At 37.9% G+C, this 22,750-nt stretch overlaps 1 protein-coding gene across 4 annotated transcripts in view; it reads left to right on the top strand.

Moving 5' to 3' along the window:
• Positions 1-22,750, top strand: part of EEA1 (early endosome antigen 1) — a 68,536-nt gene that overhangs the window by 19,867 nt on the left and 25,919 nt on the right. For 2 of the 4 annotated variants that reach the window (XM_057424605.1, XM_057424614.1), the window contains 9 exons: positions 212-339; positions 4,972-5,026; positions 5,155-5,220; positions 6,048-6,087; positions 6,920-7,027; positions 7,114-7,235; positions 8,826-8,981; positions 14,160-14,276; positions 19,044-19,382. In XM_057424605.1, coding sequence (XP_057280588.1) covers positions 212-339; positions 4,972-5,026; positions 5,155-5,220; positions 6,048-6,087; positions 6,920-7,027; positions 7,114-7,235; positions 8,826-8,981; positions 14,160-14,276; positions 19,044-19,382 — 1,131 coding nt within the window. Of the gene's footprint in view, positions 1-209; positions 340-4,971; positions 5,027-5,154; positions 5,294-6,047; positions 6,088-6,919; positions 7,028-7,113; positions 7,236-8,825; positions 8,982-14,159; positions 14,277-19,043; positions 19,383-22,750 lie in introns of those variants that run through there. The other 2 variants (XM_057424623.1, XM_057424632.1) reach the window with 2 other exon arrangements.

The raw sequence follows: 22,750 nt of genomic DNA, 5'->3' as shown, positions 1-22,750 counted from the left end.
AATAATGGAATATGAATTTTGTAGGCATTTTCTAGGATTTTAATTGCCAAAATTGTTATTGGAGCATGAAATAATTGGTATGAATTTAATGATTGTATCTGGTATGTTTTAGGTACACAAACAAAATTTACAATTCTATGTAAAAATAAGATGGAAAAAATAAAAGTTTACTTCTCACCTCTCTTTGTTTTTGTTTTCCTTTTTATAATAGGGCTTTATTTGTCCTCTCTGTATGAAATCTCATGGATCAGCTGAAGAGCTGTTCAAGCACTATGAAGCAGTTCATAATTCTGGCATTGATTCAACTCATGGAGGGGAAGGTCATCTGTCACCAGAAAGGTGAAGCAGTACTCATTTGTGCATGTGTTTTTGTGTCAGTGTTGAGCTGCTTCTAGTTACACTGAATGCTGTATTAATTTGTAATTATGTAGTCCAGTATTTAAATATTCATGCCCCATTTCCAGCTACAGTTAAAAACTAGCTTGAAATTACATTGCATGACATCAATCTGACAATAAATGAAAATAAATTAAGTTCAACAAAGACAAGAGCAAGCTCCTACACCTGAGTCGGGGCAATCCCAGGCACAGCTACAGATTGGGCAGAGAAGTGATTTAGAGCAGCCCTGTGGAGAAGAACTTGGGGGTGTTGGTCGATGAGAAAATCAACATGAGCCAGCAGTATGCTTGCAGCCCAGAAAGCCAACCGTATCCTGGGCTGCATCAAAAGGAACGTGACCAGCAGGTCGAAGGAGGTGATCCTGCCACTCTCCTCTGCTCTTGTGAGACCTCACCTGGAGTGTTGTGTGCAGTTCTGGTGTCCTCAACATAAAAAGGACATGGAACTGTTGGAACAAGTCCAGAGGAGGGCCATGAGTCTGATCAGTGGACTGGAGCACCTCCCATATGAAGAGAGGCTGAGGAAGTTGGGGCTGTTCAGCCTGGAGAAGAGAAGGCTGCGTGGAGACCTCATAGCAGCCTTCCAGTATCTGAAGGGGGCCTATAGGGATGCTGGGGAGGGACTCTTCATTAGGGACTGTAGTGAAAGGACAAGGGGTAATGGATTTAAACTTAAATAGGGGAAGTTCAGGTTAGATATAAGGAAGAAGTTCTTTTCTGTGAGGGTGGTGAGGCACTGGAATGGGTTGCCCAGGGAGGTTGTGAATGCTGCATCCCTGGCAGTGTTCAAGGCCAGGTTGGACAGAGCCATGGGTGACATGACCTAGTGTGTCATCCTTGCCCTTGGCAAGTGGGTTGGAGTTAGATAATCTTAAAGTCCTTTTTGACCCTAACCATTCTATGATTCTATGAAAACCAGATGCAGATGTTTATATTGTTAATTAAGTCACCTCTTTCTCATGCAGATAGTAATGTGATGTTACAGACTGGAGTGATTTTTAGGAATATGGCAGAAAAAAATAGAGATTCCTCCTAATTTCTAGCATAGAGCTGAAATTTCATCTCTTGAGGGTGGGGAGAGTAACTCTGAAAATAGAGAAGAAGCATGATTTTTGTCCCTGGGTATTTAGCTTTCTTATTGGGTGATTACAGCAATCAGTATTTGCCTAAATAGGTTTTTGTGTTGCCTAGTTATTTGTAAATCTGAGAAGTTTCTGTTTTTCTCACTAATTCTCCTTCTGTCTTCCAGAAACTCCATGCTGATCTTCAGAAATCTTCTCTGATTTATTTTATTTAACTGTTTGGTCAGAACTGTGTTGTTAAGTATATTCCTAGGAAACACATCAGATAGCAGGAACAGATAATGCGAAACATTCTCCAGAAAAGTTTAACTGAGCAGTTGGCCTGTGTTGGTCTGGGAAGCTTTTTCTTAGGGGTAAAATTTACATAGGTTTTCTTTTGCTTCTTGCTAGTTCTTTTTCTGTTCAGTGATTATTTTGGACTACTGTAAATGATAGTCCATGCTCCTGTATTGTTGCAGCTTCCCAGACTCTCTGGGTTTGTACACAGCAGTGTCCAAGTGAGCAGCTACCTGTGGCATCATTCAGCAGCAGAGGTACACACTGCATGACCACACAGGTGGTCACCTGCTAAATGGAGCTGGCTTCTGTTGACGCTGAGAAGTAAATGGTTCAAATGTTTTGTCACTAGTAGAAATGTGACCCAAAATAATAATTGCATTGAAAGAAATACAGATATTTACGTCACTAACTCAAGAGAGGGTGGTTCTTTGCTGAGAAAAAAGCGTGGAGAGTGACCTATTTCTGTTGTTATCCTAGTGAAGATCCGTATCTTCCCAGTATTGTACAGAGCTGGCAAGCCAGTTAGAGCCAGCGTTAGCAGAGGTCTGGTCTTCATGCATGGATGGGCCCTTGCCTGTGGATAGCTGCCTTCTCTCCCAGCTGCTGCTGCAAAACAAGAAATCAAAATTAGTCCTAAAAATTAACGTGAGGAAGTCCTAAAAATTAAGGAGAAAGTGGTAGGGTACTAGTGGAGTTATACTGGGTTTCCTATGTACACATTTATTCAAGAATGAGCATTTCTTCTCTAACTTAAGGCTTTTTGGAGTGATATAACTTAGACCTGAAATGATTCTTTTAGTAGAATAATAACTTTCACATAAAGGAATTATCGGTAATAGCTACATTGTATAGTTTATGAAATGTTTATTTTTATGCCTTCAAGTTTCCAATGTCAACCAGATGTTGGCTGGTGAAATTTATTTATATTTTTCGTGGCTCTTGGCAATTTAAGGACAAGAGGTTTTGTTTTCTCTAATATAATTGAAAAAAAAGCAGACAAGGTCAGGGAGTTTGGATGGAGTGAAGGGAGTCTGGTGGGAGCTGTTGTGTAATATGACTGTTTCTTCCTATTAGTGTGGTATTCTTTAATGCTTCTCTGTTGCATGCTTGCTTGAGAAAACTCTCATTCAACATAAATATGTTTTTCCAAGACTTGGAATACTGTATTAAAGAAATATTGCAAGCTACATCAGGGAGCCACTTTGTCAGTCAACTACGAGTGAAGCTTGCATGTAATTCATAGTACCAAGACTGGGAGGTAAAATTCCCTATTTAGTCAATAGAAAAAGTTAGGTACTGTGAGTTACATTGCATCCTCTTCCTCCCACCTGCCAGTAAACTGCCATGATTATGTGCCAAGGGTGAATCATCTAACTCTACCCCAGGCAATTCAGCAAGGCCATTGCTACTCCATGCTAGGACGGAGGCACTGGCATTGCAGGTAATGAATGGAGTGGAGCTTAAGGAAAAGTAGTAAGGTTTTGCCAGATGGTGAGGCTCAGATGTGCTGAGAGGAGGAAGGGATTGTAACAGGCCTAGCAGAAAAACAGATTTGGTGAGGGTTTGTGTGACAGTAAGAAAAACAAAATTACAGTGTCTACAGTGATCCCTTACACTTCCTCCCCGCCCCCGTCCCCCCATTTTCCACTGGTCAATTACACTGAATTTAGGTTTCATCTTAAAATCATCAAGCAAAACTGTGTTGGGAATATGGAGCCAACTGCACTTTTCCCTTTTTCCTCCCCTCTTCCTTCCCATCTACTACAAACTGTTTTTATGTAGCTCAAAGCCTTTTATCTGCTACAAAGACCAGAGCATCTTAAATGCTTTAGTATTGCAGATCTGGTATATGTTCAGCCCAGCTTCAATACAGTTAACTGTTTCACCTGCCTGAGATTTCATTTATAATCTTAAGTGAGCATATTAGCTGATTTACTTACTCATACTGGTGAGAAAGCTGCTCCCTCTTTGCCTCCCACAGCCATGTACGGGATTTGGATTGCAGCTATACCTGCCTCAGTAAAATTGTATTTGCAAACCTGCAGTGAATGTCTCAGGCACAACAATGTGCAAATAGCAGAAAATCTTCTTCTGAATAAAATTAGCCTCCCAATATTCTCTTTGTTTTGCCATTGAAATTGATCCACCTTTGAGTTCTTATTTCACTGGTTCAAGTGTGTGTGTTTCACTTGCTTCTTGATGGCCCTGACCTGATGTTAACATGCTAATGTAGACTGGTTGTATTTCTTCCCCGTTCAGCTAAGGAATAGCTTGCTTTGTTATTTTGTGTTTGTTTTTTTCCTCCTAAGTATGAAATAATTTAAGATAACTACTGTGGAGGAGGGGATAATGGGGATAATGCGGCACAGCAGCGATAAAATTGTATGGTATATGTAAAACTGAGAGACTATTTTGGCATTGGCACCCACACACATATACTCTGAGGAGTTCTGTGTACTCCTCAGTCTTGCCACTGTACAAACAGTAAGAAAGGATATGTTTGAGTTATTTTAATGACCTGTGTATTCTAGACTTGGAGTAGCTGTATCTCGGTAATGCAACATCATCCTTGCATGTATAGTTGTGCAATTCTGTAAGGAGACTAAATCAATTAGTAACAGTTGTAGCCTTGGATCTTGTGTTCTTGCGTGGTTGGAGGCTTGAGGATGAAATTTGGGAATTTAGAATCCCAAGGCTTTAAAATTTCAGACCATTAAGTGAATGTGTCTGTGGGGCATACAGAGTTGCTGTGTACATGAAAAATTATGAGTGTCTCTTAGCAGTGTTCCTTTCTGTCATACAGGAAGTGAAGGAGAATAAACCTGTCATTTTCATAAAGAGGCAGGCAAAACAGTTAAATGTCTCAGTGCATAGCTTTGCCATTATGAACTCATGTGGTTGAGCTGATGCACTCAGATTTACACAGTGTTTTAATGAGACTGTTTGCATATCTATTTCTTTATTTTTCCAAATAATGTGTTTTGCATTTTTCAAGTGATGTGCAAAGTGAATTAATAAGTATCTATTAATCTGGTTTATTCCAAGTTTCAAATAAATCAAAGAAGTATTTATGTTACATTTATTTTTATGTTTTGTTTATGTAGTACATGGCTATCACTCCAGTTATTTAATACACATTATAACCTGTATGTAATTGACAAAATATAACTACTCATATTCATTTTCTCCACTCTGTGGATGTATTTATTCAGAGATGAAGTATCACTGCTCCGACAAGAAGTCCAAGACTTGCAAGCTTCACTGAAGGTTGGAAATGTATTTTAATTGCACTTGGTTCTTTGTTTCAAATTGCAAAATGTTCCACTCTCTAAAGCAACCAAATTTACCATTCTCTCTCCCCATCTCCTTTTTTTCTTTGTATGTTTTCCCCCTAGGAGGAGAGGTGGTATTCAGAAGAGCTGAAGAAAGAACTAGAGAAATTACAGGGGCAGCGGCAGCAAGTAATTGCTTTAAAATACTTGAAGCAGGTTTATCATCAGCATTGACATTGAAGATTAATACCTTTTTTGTAAGGCACGTGGCCTGATTTAGTTAGTTCTGTAATTTGAATATTGACATGTTCTTGAAAACAGAGCATTGTGGAGAGGTATTTATAAATCTGAAGAACAAAGTCAGAATAGATAATGATTCTTCCATACTACTCACTGCAAGTCCAGTTCAGATTTTTCCTTCTGTTGGGCTTATTCAGAACTCAGTTTATTAAAGCAGATAAACCAAATGTGGCATTTCTCTGTTATGAGGAAGGCAATCAGGTCTTTATTGTAAGAACTTTTGGAAAACGATAGTTTGATGTCACTGATATGCAGATGAACTGAACAAACAAGGCAAGGGCAATGCTGGTACATTGTGCCCTAAGGAAGCTCTTGCTTCTTTTGTTACTGTGAGCTACTTACACACTGGATTGTAACAAACCTCAGAAATTGCTTTCTGATAGAATGCCTTCTCAGAATGTACTTAGTGATATCTGTAACCTCTGTTTTTAGGGCACATTTCAATACTGAGGAGAGGGAGGGGGAAGGGACTGTTACTGGTTGTCTTGCAAGTCTGGAAGCCTGATAGTGTAGTGATATATGAAATGGAAAATTATCTTAGCCTTTTTCAGTCTTTGAGATGTAACTGTTTAAATTGGGTATTTTAATCTGCTTTGCAGTATTTGGCATGAAAGTCTTTATTTATCTCTGTCTTTTCCAAAAATGGGATGAACTTTGGTGGTAGTAGTAATTTTTATTCCTTCTGTCTAATGATGCATTTATTCTGTTTTCTTAAGGATTCTAAGTCTGATGGATTGACAACGGCTACATCTACAGGTGGCTACCATTTTCTTATATTAATTTCTGCACTGTCTGGAATTTCTGTTTTTTTTTATTCAGTGTAGCTTTTAGGTTTGTGAAAAAGCACTTTTGGTAAATTGAAGAGCTAGAAAGCTGGAATGGTACAATTACTGGAAAACAAGTTCATTGTAAGTGCTTGAGATAGGTAGATTTTGATAGGCATAGTCTGGGGAAATAGTTCTAGAGGCTTGGGATTTGTAATTTCTAGAAGTGAGACAGAAGTTCTGACTCTGAAAGCAGTGCTCACAAATAGTTTTGGGCATGTTTTTCATAATTTCATATATTCAAGCATTCAGTACAAGTCTCTTGCTGAGAAAGACTGTGACTGTTTATGTTTAAACTATGGCACTTGTGAGGGCTGGTTTTATTTAGTGTTTTTCTGTACTCATTGCTAGCAAAGTAAACGATTTTTTTTTTTTTTTTTTTTTTACTTTTTGTTTAGCAGACTAATACTTTTTGCTCTATATTTTTCTCCACGAGGCACTCATGGAATAAAATTTTCTTTATGTGAGTGTAAAGTGTCTGACTGATCATGATTAAAGCTTTTAATCACAGTTTGGGGCTCACAATTCAGCAGCCTGTTGCTATTTGTGACCAATATGTACTTAATCCTGCAGAGTGCTCAACTAGTGACAGGTTCCAGCATCATGCTTGCAGATATTTAACTTCAGTAAAGTTGTTCACTTTGCTAAGTTAATTGGATGTTAAGTGAATTTGGATTACTCATTTACCTGCTGTGGTTCGTTATGGTCATAATTGTATTGTCTTACCTCTTCTGAAAATAATACTGTTCTTTTTGTGGAAATAGAATCATTAGAACGGCAACTAGAAGAGATCCAAGTAGAAAATTTTAACATTAAGCAAATGAAAGACTTATTTGAGCAAAAAGCAGCACAACTAGCCACTGAAATTGTGGGTAAGTATATTAACATGAGGTCTGATTCTGTTTTCTACTTGGGCAACTTGGGCAAGTGATTATTTATTTAACTTCCTTCTTATTAGAACTTAAATCAAAGTATGATGAAGAGATCAGCCTTCGGGAGGGAGCAGAACAGAAAGTGACAAACCTGACACAAGAACTGCAGAAGGAGAGAAGTACAGTTGAAGATTTAAAGACAGAGCTGGTATTCACATCACACTAATGTTTTTGTTATTTTCAAGTCCAGGGAGGGATATACTTAAAATGCTTGCAAATGCAGTTTTAAAGCAGTTGAACTCTGTTGAACTTGGAGATGTCTGCTCGTGGGCTGAAATAGTTCAGAACACCATTGTTTCTCATCTGTTTCTCTGACCTACATTTTCAGTGTTTTTCCAGTAAGGAAATACATGTTGTTTCTGACTCATGTATTAAAATTTACCCTACTTTATATTGTAGTCTGCTTGTTTGATGCTCTACCCTTCAGCAGTTTTGCAGGGTATTGCACATATAGATGTGCTGTGCAGGCCTGTATTTGGATCATGCCGTGGCTGACTTCCACAGCTTTAGATCACCCTTTTTCCATGAGGTGTTATGCTCTGACTGTCCCTGGACAGCTGCATTTGTAAGAAGCAAGGTGTTTTGTGACATGATGGCTGAAAGGCTGGCAGCTGTCATCACCATGCCTATGCTAATGTTGTCCCTCTTGCACTTGGCTGATAATACCAGTGTGGGTGTATTCCAGGGTTTTGTCTCCTGGTGACTTTTATATACAGCCGTGACTCCAGAGAGCAATCCCAGTGACTCAGCAGTTGTACCACTTCTAAAGCAGGAGTGAAGGGGACTTCCTAGTTTCCCCCACTCAACCACTGCTTAGACATTGGAGGAAAGTAGGACTCATTTATCCCTCTTTTTGTCTGTAGTTAGTTGCCCTGAAGGGCTCATGAGTTACTCTTGGCCCTGCCCAGCCACTGGACCTACCCATTCCCCTCTGTTTAGTTGTTTCTCATCTTCCTTTCTCCTGCATTCTTACCCTTTTCCTGTAACTTTGCTGTTCTAGATGCCAACACTCCTCTGCTTTCTTCGGTGCCCACTGTTGGCTTCCCTCTCCTTTCCCTCCATAGCTTCATTTTGAGGGTCATTGGGGTGTTTTAGATATAATTACCAACAGATTTTACCTATGGATCTGGTATAAGGCATGTCTAAGTACTTTCAAGACATTTCCATTTTTTTTTGTCTGTTCTTGTGGATTTTTTTTTAAACAGTTCTTGAAGACAGAGGCAGCATCATTATAAAAGTCTGTGTAGCACTGGATTATGTTGTGTCTCAGTCCTGAGATGGGCTTGTATTACAACAGCGAAGTATATACAGTATTCCTACTTATCAGTGAATTGTGACTTCAGATAAATTTGTTGCATGGATTCCCTGGCATTTCAGTGTTTTTTCCAGGGAATGTCTCCCTCCTGTACCTAGGCATCTACCTACATAAAAATTACTGAAATATAATCCTTGAGACTTTTTCCCATTTGTCAGATTTCATTGAAACCAATCAACAAGTTCTAAGTTTAGCAGGTGAAAACTGGCAACCAGCCATTAAATCCTTTTTCCTTTGGAAATGCTGAGTACTTTTCCATGGTTCTGTTTTTGTGTGGAGTTTGTTCTTTTTTTCTCTGCTGTAATACAGTATATGTCATCTTGTGTATAGATTAGTGATTTAAAAGATATTTAGAGATGATATTGACACTGGAAGCATGTCTGCCAACAGCATGTTGCTCACTGCTACTCTGCTACTTTTCAGCTACAGAGACCTGGTGTGGAAGATGTGGCTGTCCTGAAAAAGGAGCTGGTCCAAGTTCAGACGTTGATGGACAAAATGACACTGGAACGTGAGAGAGAATCTGAAAAGCTGAAAGACGAGTGCAAGCACTTGCAGGCAGAGCAGGCTAATTCAGAGGTAATAATCATACCTAAAGATGTGCGTGCTAGCTTTACCACAATTTTCATAAAAAATAGAAAATACTAATTCGTCATAAAAAAGCCTCTTAACCCAATCTTCTAACTTATCTAATAGTGATGTTTCTTCATTATAGTAAATTGCATAATTATGTCAAAAAATTGTCTTTTCTACAAAAGCCTCCATGTTTTTCATTGTAAAACTTTTTCTTGGCATAAAAAGTTATTACAAGAACCCAATAGCAGAGGAAGAAACCTTTTAGCAGAGCTGTGCTGTTTGTACTGGGTGGGAAAAATAAAGCAATACCTGTGTGATTTGAAGACTTGTTTCTCTTACTAAGTGACATCCAGACAAAACCAGTTGTTACTGAAAATGATGTTTTTGGTTAATATTTGAGTTGATGTGCCTGAAAATGGATGCTAGTGTTAAAATACATAAAAGAGAAATTATTAAGACAAGGTAAAAATAATTGCAGTATTCTCATAAGACATACATAATTCTTGAACTTACACAAGATTTAAAAATGTCAGTGGAACTGAGATAAACTGGTTTTCTTTTTTTTTTTTCCTAGTTTTAATGTCAAATGGGAGGCTTTTTTGCACCTATTATTTATTATAGGAATATTTTGTGTGTAAGGTACAAATCTGTTCTGCACACTTGCCCTCCCTCAGTCCACTGCATAATTGACTTCAAGTGTTGCCTGTTACCAAGTAGAGCAGAAAGTGAGTGACTGCCTGGCCTCACCATGTCTCAAGATCAAGATGTCAGGATGTCACCTGTAATCTGTTTCCAGGTGATACCACCTTTTCTATCCTTGTTGCTGCAGACCAAAGGTCTAAAGTATAAAATAAAATCTGTTGTTCTCATGTTAGGTTTATTCTTTTAATATTTTTTTCTCCTTATTATGCTGGTTTTGAACTTTTAAATTTATCACATTTAAGAAGTATCTTAACTGTCTACTTGAGCTGCAGAATATGCTGATTTCTTCAGAAATACTTTGTGAAGGCTTGTTCTGCTTTGGCTGAGTCAGTGGAAGAAGTTTTAAATTGCTGATGGGAGATTTGAAAGCACTTGTCCAATTTCATTGTTCTTACATACAGAATTGATGATAACTCTGTGTTAAAGGAAGCAAAGCTAACTGCTTCTCCCATAGCAAATATTCAGTGTTCTTGGTTTTGGTTTCTCTGCTTTTCCACCAGTGAACACTTCTGCTTCCATAAAATGCAACATCTCTGACTTTGATCTGTAAGAGTGAATCTTACTCGTCAAACTTTCTCAAACTTAAACAGGGGAAATTTAGATCAGATAGAAGAAAGAAATTCTTTACTGTGAGGGTGGTGAGGCACTAGAACAGGTTGCTGTGAACAAGCACAGGAAGCTGTGAATGCCCCATCTCTGGCAGTGTTCAAGGCCAGATTGGATAGAGCTTTGAGCAACTTGGTCTAGTGGAAGGTATCCCTGCCGTGGGCAGGGGGGTTGGATCTATATGATCTTTAAGGTCCTTTCCAACCCAAACCATTCTATGTTTCTGTGATTCTGTATCACTCCTGGCCTGTTTGATGTTTACCATGACAGTGAGGGAGCTCTCTGACAGAGACAATGGCAAGAAATCTTGATAAAATTACAGTATCACTAAAAGGGCTTTTGTCTGATGTATGATTTATTTACTGATGAGTTGGTAAATCCATACTTCCCAAAGAATTCTCTTTGCTGGGTGCTGTTGCACCTGTCTGGCAGGTTGGTTGATGTAGTTTTACAAATGGATGACTTGGCAGGGTAAGTCTTCACTGAAGACTGTCAGCTGTGTTTAAGACCTTTTAATTTTGTCCTCCCCCTTTTCTATTGTCCCACACCAGTACAGCAATATCAGCAAAACTTGTCAACGCAGAGCTGTGGTCCACAGTGAAGTGGGGTCATTGCAGCACTCCCCTGTTTACATGAGGGAGTGCCTAGGATTTCTGTAGGACTCCTAGTATCCTCTGTCCTGTTGAGATTTGTGGATATGAAGTATTTCTGGTATATTTTTATTCTAGGCTTTCATGTGCCCTAGATTTCAGAACTGCAGCTTTGACTTTGTTCATTTGCACTTGCTTTAGAGAAGTGCTGCCTGCCTGGCATTATTATGAATTTCTTCAGGCTTTCCCTTCTACCTCTCCTCCCAGCAGATATGTTGAGCTCCAGGAATTGTTCAAGGGTATGTTTTGTACTAAACATGAACCTACCATTGTTTTCAAGTTAAAATTACGTGTGCCAAGAGCTTCATCAGATCAGAAAAAAGGAATATCACAGTTGGTATTGTGAATATAATGTGGTTATGTGGCCATGTAAGTTGCTGCATAATCGCAGTTTGGTTTTAACTGTGAGATCCCACAACTATGCTGTGGAATTTAAATTTCATTTCAAAATACTGTCTCTGTACTCTTTTGTGGTTTGGGGTATTTAGTTTTCATGTGAAGATAAAATGACATAGCAGTAAGGGTGTAACAAAAATCTTTCATCTTAAAACATTCTCATAGGAGTGCGAACTGTTCTTGTTCCCTCAAATTAGGTATGTTTAAGTTTTGACATAACTAGCCATTTTAAAATGTAGCTTTAAAGTGTAGCTTTTAACAGGAAAAAAGACTAGTGAAGAAGGTTTTTTCAGCCCTTCTGGAAGTAAGAGCAGGTCGGGGAGAAGGCTGCACGATGCCCTTAGCTGTTATTATGTGTTCACATAACAATTCTTACATTCTAAGAAGGATTATAAGCTACATTGCAACAATTATATCAGATGTCTGTGTAGTATCATCAGTATGTAGGCTGAATGAGAGAAGATCGAGTTGCTGTGTGGCAGAACGTGGTAAGCAGTGGTAATCTGGTTCTTCTCAGAAGTGCTACTGTCTTCTCTGCTTAATTCCAACATACGGCAACAATAACCCGAGATGTGTTCACACTAAAAGCTTTCCTGTCGGTGTAAAGTGACTGATCAGAAGTTTTTAAAAAATCAAAATTACTCAAAGTCATAGTGGTGAAAACTTTTCTACTTTTCTTAAAAAAAACACAGTTATGGAAAGTGTTAGCCATAAGAAAACAAGAAATGGAAGTCCTTCATTGGCAGAATGGGTACAGTTCTGGCCATAAAAGTTTGGCCTTGTTTCATGTTTTGCTGTTTAAGAGCTTTGCTCTTTAAGAGCTCCTCAAGGACTGAAAGTGATTCTTATGCCATCCTTGACTATTTTGCCAAGCTGGCTGAGGATACATACAGTAATTCTGGTTTCCAAAGTGAGATGTTTTAAAAATAAGTTAAATTTATGGCATGGGTGAAGAAAATAACCAAGATAATCTTAACCCTGTGTGAGCATTTTTAGATGCTGCAGGAGGGGAATGTGAAGAACTGTGCAGCTCTACAGTTGTCGCCTAAATGTGTGCATTATGGTTGGGTGTTTGTGCCTTATTTCAGGTGTGTGTGTATCTCAGATGAATGTTCATTCTGAGCTATTATTTCCATGTTTAGTTTTTCACTATATTGGCTCCTCCATAGTAAACACAGAATGAAAACATATGCATTGCTGTGAACTAAGCATTTCTATGAACCTCTGCAGATTGGGGTTTGTTTCAGTATCTGATAAATCTTCATAGAATACAGGGCCTAGACTTTATTGTTAACTAGAGTGTTCACAGAATTAAACAGGTTAATTAGGTTAAATTATAGGTAAATTTAATAAAGCGAAGACTGTTGTTTTTTTTTTTTTCTTCCACTAAGCAAAGGCATTAAAACCACCAGAATATTTGAAAACAAATTTGAGGAAATGTGTCTACTTATACCTTTTGTGACTGCTCATTTCCATCTTTCAGCCATCCATTTTATTTGTTACGTTTTCTAATGGAGACCCTTAAATTTGAGGTAAATTTTTTGAAACCTTTTTATGCTTATAGTAGATTTCTGTTGTATCAAGATAATTTCAAGAGGTTATTAAACAGATACATTCTCTTTTGCTTATTGATTAGTTAATCATACAGACACATCAGGCAGTCAGTATCAGGAATGAGTATTCATTCATGATGTATTTCCATGTTAAGAATGAAATGTAGGATGGGCTTCTTGAATTGTGAGGGAAATGTGTCTTTATGGATATAAGTTATGATTCTAGTCTGAAAGCCTGCATTGGTATCTTTAGCAATCTTTTGCATGTTTTCTGCATTATATTCTCTCAGTAGTGAAAAACCCATGCTGTGTTTCCTGAGAACATCCTGGAATGTTTGCCTGCCAGAGGCAGATCCCAGGATGTGTTTTACCTAACAGCTCCGTAACAAAACAGTCTTGTAAAGCACAGCAGTACAGAAAGTCAGTTAATAACTGTATGTAGTTGTATAATATGTTCATATGTTCTCTTTTATCTGTGTTTTCTGTACGAAGGTTGTAGCTAGTATGTTTTATTGTCTACTACTTCTGCTTTAGTTCATACTTAAATTCGGTATTTATACATTTATGCTGAAATCTGTAGTTAAGAGAACAATAAGAAGGAAAATGTCTTTTAAAAGGTCATTATATAGTGTATTCATAGTGAGTGCATTCATACACAGCATGCTTTTAGGGCAGCAATTGTTACCCATCTAAAGTGCTTTTCTTTTTTGCTTCCATTATGGTACTCAAATACTTTGCAGTCATTGATATATTCTGTTTTGTGCCAATCCTTTTAATGGAGTAGTTTTGTTCCCTGATTATGCTGACCTGCAGGGTTGATGTGTCCAAAAGTCGCAAACTGAGTTTGCATCAGATGCCAGACTCACTTCTAGTGCCTTTTCCAGTAAATTTTCCTTACGAGGGAGGCAAAGCTTTTGGCCATGTAACTGCTATGACTTGGGAGGGTTTCACCTTGAGCTAGAACTATGGTAATGATTAATAGATAATCTGTTGTGCTTTTCATTGGTTGTGAGCTCAACCTGGCATTTCCTATTGGACTGGAACCAATTTTTGTCTCTGGAAGTAGGACATGAATGAATCTCAGCTGGGAAATTATGCTCAAGTAGTGCTTCTGTAGCTAATGGTGCTCTGAGATTAATTTGCAGGTGATTTTTTTATTAGGCTGTTTTTTATTACAAGGTACTTTTTTGTTTTGCTACCAGACATCTTGCTTTTGTTGGGATATGCATGCAGAGCATTGTTTTAAATGTGGATTTTTCTGTTTGTCTGATCAGGCTACCATTAACCAGTTGAGAGCTGAACTTGCCAAAGGACCTCAGGAGGTAGCTGTGTATGTTCAGGAGCTGCAAAAACTTCAAAATTCAGTCAAAGAGTTGCAACAAAAAAGCCAGGTGAGAATGCCGTTATTTTCTATGCTTGTCAGCTCATATTAAAATGGAAACACATCACATTCTGCTTTGGGAAGCATTGAAGACTGTAGCAAAACACTTCTTGGGGTTGCAGAAGTTGAAAATTCCTTTGCCATTTTGCTTAATATGAAGGGTATTGTACAAGCAAACACTATATTTTAATGATCATCAGTATGTTACAACTGAAATCCTCAGGGTTGTTACGATTGCAGATTTCTAATTGCTGTAGTTTATGCTTACCAGTCATTAAGCAGTATTCCCATCTCACACATGCAAAGAAAAATCAGTACCCTTTGAAATGTTACAGTGTTTCACTAAAAATCATAATTCAGAAAGCATTTTTAGCTCTTTTCATTGGTTTTGCAGCTTCTTAGCTTTTAGATTGTAGTCCTGTCATATTTTATGGCCATTTATTAAAGTCATGAATGGTAGAAAATGGAAATAAACTCCAGAAGCTTCTCAGCTTGTAAGTATTCCTTGAGAGCTTTTATTGAAGCCCTTTTAGCTTTCTGCATTTTTTGTATTTGCATTAAAAAAAGTATGTGTTGTGGTGAAAGAAATGTAGGTAAGGGAGGAAAGGAGACAGGGAGAAAGATGCTGTCTACAACTGCAGGAGGATGCAGAGAGGAGGTGGGCAGTCTCCTCTCCCAAGTAACAAGTGATAGGTCAAGAAGAAACAGCCTCAAGCTGCACCAGGAGAGGTTTAGACTTGATATTAGGAAAAATTTCTTCACCAGAAGGGTGATCAGGGATTAGAACAGGCTTCCCCACGACATGGTGGAATCATTATCCCTAGAAGTGTTCAAAAACCATGTAGATGAGGCCTTTAGTGGTGGATTTGGTAGTCATGGGGTAATGGTTGGACTTTATGATCTTGGAGGTCTTTTCCAACCTCTAGTTGATTCTATGATTCTATGCATGCTGCTGATTGTTACATGTTTATCTAACACTGTGTATGAACTATACACATTATGTATATGTATTCACCAGCAACCTTGTTGATCTTGAAAAATAGGAAAAGACAGAGACCAAACAGTGTGTATTTAATGTAATTAATATTAAAACAGCCTTTGCAAAGAAGATAATAAGGTGCAATTAAAATTTTGTGAATTAGGGTGACTCTTGGTTTGGCTCATTAAATCAGGTACAGAACTGAAATGGTGAGAATTGTTGAGCTGTACTTTTCCACAGACCAGCAACACTGCATCAAACTTTTGACAGAAGTATTGCTGTACAATATAGAGGCCTTGCCTGAATATATTGCTATTCCATTAACAATGTGAAGTGAAACAGATTGATGCATAAGATAACCATAATTTAACAGTCCTCTGCTATGTCAGGCTAATGCCAAATACCACTTGAGGAATAGGAAGAAGTGGCAGCAAGCTACATTTCCTCTTTCAGTTTCAATGACTTAAACCAGTTTACAGCCATTTCTTTATGCAGCTTTTTGAAAGGTGATATCCATAAGGATGGTATGCTAGTCAAAGAACCTTGGCCCTGGAGGAATTGGACCTAGAATTAGAACAGGTAACACTAGCTTCCCAAATAACAGAAATTGTTCACATTTCAAACAGTTTGCTATCCTTGAAGAAGCTGTCAGGGAGGAGGGAGGAGCCATTAATACAGGATAGAATGTGTTGTGTTTTTATTTGTACATCCATTCATATTTCCATTGCAATGCAGGAAGGTATTTCTGTGCATTGTTGCAGATTTTTTCAAGCTCATGTACAACCTCAAGCAAGCAATCTATACCGAGAAGAGTGAATGACAAGTAGATAAGATCAGTTCTCAGAGACCAGTGGAACTTTCCTTCATTTATAGAGCACTGTAAGTTTGGGTCTTGGCTTGCCTTGCAGAGGCCAGTAATGGCCGGTAGCCCAGAAGAGACCTAATGTGTAAAACCAGCATACTCCCTGAAGTACAAGACTTCTAAACTCATTGCATTTGTATTTTTTGTTTGTTTTTTTTTTTTTTTTTTTTTTTTTTTTAAGAAAATTGTGATGCATTGCCTACAGGGAAAAAAGCTTAGTTTCTAACCCTCTACTGATGTAACTATTCTGAAATTCAATCAGTGCCCACAGAGTTTGTTATTTAATGCCTAGCCACTGTCACGACTAGCGTGTATTATATTTACTTTTTCCAAGGAGCAGTTTTAAAAGAGGGGATTGATGTGGTGTTCTCCATTGCATTTTGTGGCCTTCAAAGGCTATGGGCTTTCTGTTGACTCTTGTAACATACTGTCGTTTCCTCTTCCTTTTCTGTGGAAATGAAGGCTTGGAGAGGAGAGGTGGCTTGCGTGTACCCATATCTCTTTATATATCTGGGATGCATATATATCTGGGATGCAGCTGGGACATGCATCCACATAAGAAACACTGCTGGGTCCACTGATGTAACCTGAATGACCATAGCTTGTCAGCTCTGTGGCCTCAAGTCTCAGTCTGCTTCAAGACAACAGTAATTGTTTCTATTTCTTTACACCTCCCTGCCCCCAACTTAAGTTTTTGCCCTGCACTGACTCTTCATGAAGTAGTTCATAGCAGTTCTAATTGTGACGTGTAGCTCCAGTTATAAAGTAGTAGTAAGATTAATACTTTAGCTCTGATTTGCCCAGCTATAGGTGAAAAGGAGTCTGTGGTGTTTTGATATTTCAGGAACACTCTTCAGTGCAAATATTAATGTTCCTGCCTGGTAGTTTCTCTTTAATGGAAAGGAAATTGCAATATTATTTTCTATTTTGAAGGTGAAATATATTCTAAAAACAGTGGGAGCCTTGTCACTGACTTTAAGAGGGTAAAGATGACACCTGACCTCAGTTATGTTCTTTATGTGGTCCATTCCTGCATTTCCTGTGTGCAAAAATAAATTTATGCATACCTTTCGCATAACTTTAGCAGCACCAAGTTGTTTTATTTTTCAAGAAACATTTCAAAATATACTCCTTCAGGTTTAGAATTCAATAGCCAAAGTTTAATGTTAAGACAGAATTTCTGACTTAGTTGTATACTTTAGAAAATACACATTTTTGTAAAAGGACACATAGGCATTAATTATATAATTATATTTGTTCTCACATGGGTTGCTGGACTGTTGGAGTTATTTGCAAGATTGCTTGTTTTCTAACCTCTCTTTTCTTTCTGGATTCTTCTGTTTATTTTATCATGATTGTAAAATAGAAGTGTCTGTATATGGTTTATAACAACCAATGTAGTCATAATTTGCTAAAGTCTGTAGAACAAAACTATTCAGCTGTTCAGTTTATTTGAATGATTTTACAGCTGTTTTCTTCTGGCAAAACAGGTTTCATCCCTGGATACTGCACAGCAGTGCACTTGTAAGATGGCCAGCATAGCTGGAATTGCAGCACTATCTTTGTAACTGCTATTCCAAAGTCGCAGAGCTGTCTGAAGTTTTGACACATAAGACTGACTTCGGTGTTGGCATTTTTTCAGGCTGATGTGCTATAAATGTTCTTTATTTTTCTGTATTTTAATTGAAAGAGAACAGAGAATATAGTATTCACTACAACTGCCAGAAGAGCACAAGGATTTAAATGATCTGTGTAGTAATGCTCCGCTGAGGTAGATGTCAGTACGATGCTGCAATAAATGGAACCTCCTGGTACATTTCAAGAAGATGGAATGAGTTGCTAGTGGTTGGGTGATGACCAGGGCCTCCCTGCAACTGTTTCTGTGCTTTAAAAAGTGCCACTGGAAAATTAAAATGGTTCTCATGACTTCTTTGTTCTCAAATTCTAGTTAGTGGCTCAGCTAAGCTTGGGGGAAAACCCAAACTTTCTGGAATGATATTTTATCCGTTAAGATATTTAATTTCTATCTGAATATAGTTTTGGTTATTTCCTGAAATTTGATAAAAATCATTAAGTAATAGCTGAAAGTGATCTGTTAATATTTTTTCCTAGTATTTTTTCAGCATGTAAATTTGATAGTATGAGTTTAGACCCTGCAATATTTGCTGTTGTTAATATGACAATGAAAATCTGACACTCAGCAATGTTCATGGTTTTCCTTTAGGGAATACCAATTTTTAGTGTTTTCAAACTCAAAGCAACCATCCTCTTTGAGTTGGTTTGTATGCAAAGAAACTAAATAGTATAAATTAAAATATAATCTTCTGAAATGAATATTAAATCATCAGTCTTTCATTCAGAGATTTATCAACATCACAAATTTCATTAGTTTTCACAGGTTCTCTTCTGTGCTTCGGATAGCAGATCATTCTTGTAAGTATAGTGACAGGGCAAAATTAGGATACTTCTTACAATTATCAGCATGATGACTGCACAGGATTAGACAGGAATTAAGCCACAAGTGTTGTTGCTTAAGGAATTGTGTGAAGGACAGTAATAACTTGATTATTTTTTTTTGTGTATACTAGTAGCTCAAATTACTGTTTCAACTTCTGTCCAAACACATGCAGTTGTAATACCCTAGAATTTAAATGTTCAGGGAAAGCAAATTGGTCTTCAGGATACAGAAATAGAGTTTTTGTGGTGTTCTCAGTAAGAAGTGGATTTAGGTGAGATTATGAAGAACAGTATTTCCAGTTGAAACTGTGTGTGTATGAGCTCCAGAATTAACAAAATAGAGGTCAATATTTACTTTAATAATGTTTTTAAGCAAGTTCTTTGCTGTTCAGCATCAACACTTGAGAAGAAATTTGAATAATGCATTGAATGGCTGTGAGCAGAACTGTATTTGAATAGCTGTGTAACTCTCTTTATAGAGTCTGACTGAGAAACTGCTGAAGAAAGAACAGGACTACACCCAGCTAGAAGAAAAACACAATGAAGTAACTGTGAGTAAGAAGAATGTGCAGGCAAGCTTTCACCAGAAGGACCTGGACTGCCAACAGCTTCAGGCAAAGCTGTCTGCAGCTGAAGCTTCGATACAGAGATTACAGACAGAGCTAGGTGAGAAGGGGGAAGCAAGCCAGAAACTTAAAGAGGAGTTGTCTGAAGTAGAGACAAAGTACCAACATCTTAAGGCAGAATGTAAACAGCTCCAGCAGCAGAGGGAAGAAAAAGAGCAGCATGGCCTGCAGCTCCAAAGTGAGCTCAGTCAGGTAAGGTTCCTTAAGCCTCCTAGACTGTCCTGTTGGGATGGTGCCTTAAACCATCCCATTGGGGGTTTTTAAACTGTGCAAGCATATTTTTTGTGCTCATGCATTTGCATTTCCTTATTGAAGGGGAGTAACTAATCAGTATCTGCATTTGAATAAAGGTAAAGCTAGCTGGTATTTGAATAATGTATTCTTCCTAACACTGCAGAGAATGAAATGCAATCACCTCTTTTCCTTAGATAAGTAAAAAAACGAACTGGCGAAAAAAAAAAAAGGAGAGGCTGTGATAAGAGTGCAGAAATTCTTTGGTATTTGTTTATCATTATGTCTGGATCTTTTTAGTAGGTCCAAACTCCGGATCTCTTCTTAAAACTATCTTTGAAATTTCAGTTTTGAATATTAAGGTTGAATGAACATAAACTTTGTGGCTTATTTCTCATGTTCTTATTTTACTATTTTTGTATGTGAAAAAAAAAAAGCTTTAGCTGATCTATTTTTTTTCCTCTACTCTTTTTCTCTTAAAGTGTTAAATGAACTCTTCTTTCATCCTACAACTTTTCCCCTCCCCTTCTTTTGTTGATGCGTTGCCTGAAATAAGGGCAGTATTGTCAAATGAGAAGGCAACCCAGAATACTGAGTTTGCATGATAAATAATGTAATAGACAAATTGTAAGATACCAGCAAGATTATTTATCCTGGTTCAGTAAGGTAGCTGAAGCTATAATGAATTCAGCTTATGAAAAAAAAATTCAGGTAGGTTATTAGAAGTAGTTTCACTTTTAGTAGTAATTTTACTGCTCTATAGGAGGTTTGAGAAAAGTGAGTCTTCATTTTACATTAGAACTGAAAAATGCTTTATGTGCTTTAAAATTGAATAGTGAATACAGTAGAGAATACTTAGTGTGAAAAGCAGGGAAAATTTGAAATCTTAATATTGCTTCGTCTCTCTGTGCAAACACCTTCTCTTTACGTTGCTGATAGCTATGAGAACATGCAGAGTATACATCCCCTCACCATTTATTTGTTGTTCTGCTAAGTCCAATGAGTTATGGAAGCAGGACTTTCATATAACATTGACCATGCTGAAATTTGTGGCTGGTTGAACTCTGTTTTATCTAATGTCTTGGGGAGTAATGTGTTAGTCTGGAAAAATATTTGTGCATTGGGAATCATGTCTAATCCTAAGATGTTAAAAAAACCAACTTTTTTTTTTGTTAGTATAACTTCATTTTGATCTCTCATGAAAGCTTTATAATTTTAAAGCAAGTGTTTCTCAATTTGCAAGCCTTTGTAAAGTCTGAAATAGATTAAGTTGTAAACTGTGAGCTTATAGGTTATCCTGGAAGAGCTGTGGCTTGGCAAGACTTCATTTATGTCGGTATTACATCCCCAGAATGACTCTCCTCCTCCTGTCAGTCTTCTGTCAGGGAGAGGGGAAATAATTATATTAGTTACCTGCTTAGGAATCCTCACTTGGTAAAACTGCCTTAGTCTGCATAGGCAATATGTGTGCAAGCTTCAGAAGCATAGCCAAGAGGTTGAGCTGAAATCTGGCTTCAGCCTGAGAGGGCATTTTTAGGAAGGATATTTGGGGTGAGAAAACGAAAGAGAAGGAAGATGGATAAAGCATTGCTGAATGATGTCCTACGAGAGGAAATGGAGGCATCACACATTCTCTGATGATACCATTGGGAAAGAAGACAATCTAAGCAGGAAAAACCTGAACAAGCTGCTGGATCTCAGGGTGTGCTTTAGAATTGTGAAAGAATAGTGGAGGAAAAAACCCTTATCATACATGATATAAAATAAAATAATAAAATAGAATAAAAGCCAAGCGAAACCTTCTCCTCCCTTCACACAAGTGAAGTGTTCAGTTACTATTGTCATGAAAAGACTAAATTTCTCATATTTGCTCACTTCATACTTTATGGAATTTTCTGTTTTATGCATGTAGTCCAATAGCTTATGTTGACACAATGAATGCTGCTTACAAAGGGTAGCCGTTTAGTCAAAATGCATTTTCAAAGAATCCTTGCCATCTTCTCAAAATTCACGTGAACACTTTAAGTATTTATTTTATTATTCTGCAACATAGGTTAATGCTGGATTTTATGATTCTGTTTACTAAGGTCAGTCTTAAAGTCCTTCAGAAATACTTAACTGTGTCTATAATAAAAGGGACTTTTGTACAATGTTGTTTGCTGATTTCCCCCTTTCCAGATACTCTCTCCCAGTATCAATGTAGCCATGAATAGTTATAGTAGTTATCTTGCTGCACTCTTTCTTCATTAGATTTTTTCCTCCAGCTCTTGTTCATATTTTTAGTGAGGAAGAAGTATTAATAATGTAGTGATTATTGTGGAAAAAGACAAACATTCTGGATCACTGGAGGAGAGATTATGGTCTTTTTCCACACCCCGTCCCCCCTCTTCTCCTACTTCCCTCTTAACTGTGCAGTCAGCTAGCAGGCAGCATCTTGGCCACATGCTAAACAGCTTTTCATTCACAGTTTTTGTGGTTGTGGACATATAAACGAATTATTTATCTTGGTTTCCTAAGAAAATAAGGCATAGATATGTTTGTTTCCCTGTCCCCGTCCCCTGTAACTTTTGCATTGTTTGCTAACTTCAGCCAGATTTTGACAGATGGCCCAAAGTTCTTCCTAGTTAGGTTCTTCACTGTTAAATTCTTATGGAAACAGGTAGCTGAGTAAAGGAGAAAGACATGTTAATGCCTCACCCCCTCAGTGCCTGAGGGGAAGTTTTAATGTTATCAAAACCACTGTTCCTTTTTCTGTACTGCTAGGCAGCCAGCTAGTCAACAAGTGGTGGCTTGCAGTGAACAGTAAGATTGTGCAGGCTTTTGCCTAGATACTAGCAGGGATTTGAGGAAAGTGCGAGAAGGGTTTAGTGTTGTTGAAGGGAGGACCTGGAGTTAAAAAGCGAATGATTCGAGGGTCTTGGACATAAATTCATAGGGAAGCAAGCTTTACTTATCCTGATACCTCGGGAAGGTTCTTGTTGTGCTGCAAGGTCTGATTCATTCTCTGTTTTTGCATTGAGTTGAAAGTTTGTTTGTATATCTGTGAATATGGTCATGTAGAAATAGGCGGGTGGTAACCCAGGACCTATTGTGAGAGCTTCAAGTAGAAGAAAAAGCTGACTTTATGGAGAGAGCTCTTTAGAACAATGAATTGTAAAAGACCATCCTTGCACTTTGAAGATGGTGCAGCACTGCTTTTGATGGCTGAAAAAGTCATGAGGCAGGCTTATGTCCAGCTGGAAGAGCACAGCCCCTTACTTATGCTCTGTTGCTGGAAAGGGCTGGACTGAAAATTACTAAAGTTACTGTGTGCTCTACACTGAAGGTTC

The sequence above is a fragment of the Pezoporus wallicus genome, unplaced genomic scaffold, assembly GCF_028554395.1.
Source record: "Pezoporus wallicus isolate ANWC-B61680 ecotype Strahan unplaced genomic scaffold, APGP_CSIRO_Pwel_v1 scaffold_3294, whole genome shotgun sequence".
NCBI classification, from domain to species: domain Eukaryota; kingdom Metazoa; phylum Chordata; class Aves; order Psittaciformes; family Psittacidae; genus Pezoporus; species Pezoporus wallicus.
Note: the sequence above shows the minus strand (reverse complement) of the source record. Positions and strands in the feature narration are given on the sequence as shown.